Here is a 2,500-nt window from a genome sequence, read left to right on the forward strand (position 1 = left end):
GTAGGGGTGAAGGGTTCTCAAAGCGAAGTGCCTGCCAGGATTGTCTACACACTTCATGCATTCCCAGTGAGGTCCAGTTAGTGCCCCCTGCAATCTGCCATCATCAATCTAATTCAATAGAGTGACAGAGACCAGGCAGTGTGAAACGCTGAACTCTGCCACCGAGTCGGCTTCTACACTTGCACTGGGTCTCATTACAACTGACGGACCTTACTTTTCCATCAGTCAGAAACAGCAGAAAGAAAAAAAAAGAGGCCTAATTGGTCGCGCTGCAGAATGTATCATCAGCTGCGTTCTCAGGTTGTAGCCTTCCTTTTACAGACCGTAAACAGGTTTACCAACAGCTTTAGAAACTATAAGAATCAAGATGCTCTTGATGCGGCTTTATTATTTCACAAGTCAAAATAAAATGTTTTTGGCAGCTTTCTGGAAAAAACAGCAAGAGCATGATGAATTTAGAGCCATTTGAGATGTAGTAAAGTGTGAAGAAATGTCATATGTTTAATTGAATGAAAAAAGCATTAATTTGATTAAGAAAAATTAATCTTTAGGATGAAATATGAGAGGAAACCTTAGAGTGAGCAAAAATAGAACAAGAGTGAGACTTTGGTGAGACAAATGCTTGTCAATCAATTCATGAATTCTACTTTGGCCAAATTCTGCTTCACCTTTACTATTAAAATTAAAAAAAAAAAAAACTATTTGCTATGATCCTAAAAACTATGTCTTCCCCCAAACTATTAGAATAAAATTGTACAAGAAGCAGAAAAGAGTTATTTTTCAGGGTGTTTTAATGCAGGCTTAATGCTATGAAGACTGGCTTTTGCCTACACTACAAGAGCACGCGAAAAAAAAATAATGATTCAATCATGTAAACCCATCTGTAATAAAACCATAACTAATTGGTGTCTGGTCTAATCTGCGTTATAAAATACTTAGAGGTGACAGTTTTAGGATATCCGAATGCATATGATGTGGTCCACAGGTTGTGTAAGTCCAAGTGATAAGTACATGAATCTATAGCCATCCACGCCGAGTTAGCATTCATTGTCATTGCTACAAATAACCTAACATCCATGAATCTAGTTGGTACATGATTGAGCCAGTCAGACCCCGCCTAAAAGAAGCAGGGTCTGTCTAGTACTCAGTTTAACAGGCCGGAGATCCGAGCGAGGCTCTCACCAAGTGAGCATTTGACAAACCTGTATTTCTAACTGTTGCACCACCTGCATCTGCACTCGACACTGGGCAGTGCTTCGGTCATCCAAAGCGTGTTCATTATTAAGGTGCCTAAACAAACACAAAACAGAGTGTTAAAGGACGCCTGTCCTGGTGGCTTATGCTCCACTTCAACAGCACTACGCTGCAGTCACATGTTCCCATGCAGCAGGACAAATGGAATGCTTTGAAACCGTACAGAAAAGGTTACATAGGCCTACATGTTTAGGGAGAATTACTTATGTAATATAAAGAGACGCTTCAAATGGCAGAAAATGACATTGTCCCAAAGCTTTCCTGTTATTACAAAAAATATTTCTCCAAACCACTTACAGAGTAATAGTAGAACTGACTAGATGTAGTGTATATACTCAGGCCACTTTCAGAAAAAAAAAAAAAAAAAAACCTTATAAATGTATGAACCAAAAATAATTCCAAAGAGAACAAAAGCAATCCCCTATTCCACTTCTTATGCTAAAACAGTTTGTTGTTCCTATGCTGTCTTTCACCAGAATGTGGTGTGAATTCTATAACGATGACAGATGACTGTCTCATGGAAACATCAATAGTCATGAAGAACGATGATTTGTGGTTACTCATAAACTGTTTTGAAGATTCCCATCAGCAGATAGCAACTTTATGGCTAGTGTCCAAATAGGGAGCCATCTCTCCTAAAATGACGCAGAAATAGTGAGATTCTAACAATATTACTGTAATCTTGAATGTGTTACTCTGCTATTATTATCCTTCCATAATGCCTGCAGAGACCTCTTTCCTGAGTGGGAGGTTAGTACACCAAAAGCAGTTTGAGTAGCATCGCTCATAATATGAAAATCCTCAATAAAAGGCACTTTGTAATGTATAATGTACGATGTATTTAAAACCTTTCAGAATTAAAAAAGTAATCTTACAGAAATTCAAAATGGTTTGGTGTATCTGTCTTATCAAGGGGTAAACTGATCAACAATTTAAGAAATATTCTTATCACTCCTTCATAAAAGTGGAAACACATATTCAGAAAATTTAATAATTTACACGCTTATCCATGTATGCTCAAATATCATTTTTTTAAAAAAAATCACAAATATTCTAAACTTATAGTCCTGAGTATGCTGAATCCAATAGATATTTTTTGTACCCACTCAGGGATTTGCCTCTATTTTTGAAGGGGAATGATAAAGCAGAAAAAATTTATATAGACAAACATCTATGTAATACACATCAGAGACAATCAAAATGGTGTTGCTGTGGAACAAGAAATTCAGTCATAAACAGGCAGTTT

At 37.0% G+C, this 2,500-nt stretch overlaps 1 protein-coding gene across 11 annotated transcripts in view; it reads right to left on the minus strand.

Moving 5' to 3' along the window:
* The window catches only part of FOXP2 (forkhead box P2), a 353,823-nt gene that overhangs the window by 37,007 nt on the left and 314,316 nt on the right, over positions 1–2,500 (minus strand). For all 11 annotated transcript variants that reach the window (XM_058654887.1, XM_058654886.1, XM_058654885.1 and 8 more), the window contains one exon: positions 1,203–1,290. In XM_058654887.1, coding sequence (XP_058510870.1) covers positions 1,203–1,290 — 88 coding nt within the window. The remainder of the gene's footprint in view (positions 1–1,202; positions 1,291–2,500) is intronic.

The sequence above is a fragment of the Ochotona princeps genome, chromosome 25 (assembly GCF_030435755.1).
Source record: "Ochotona princeps isolate mOchPri1 chromosome 25, mOchPri1.hap1, whole genome shotgun sequence".
Lineage (NCBI taxonomy): Eukaryota > Metazoa > Chordata > Mammalia > Lagomorpha > Ochotonidae > Ochotona > Ochotona princeps.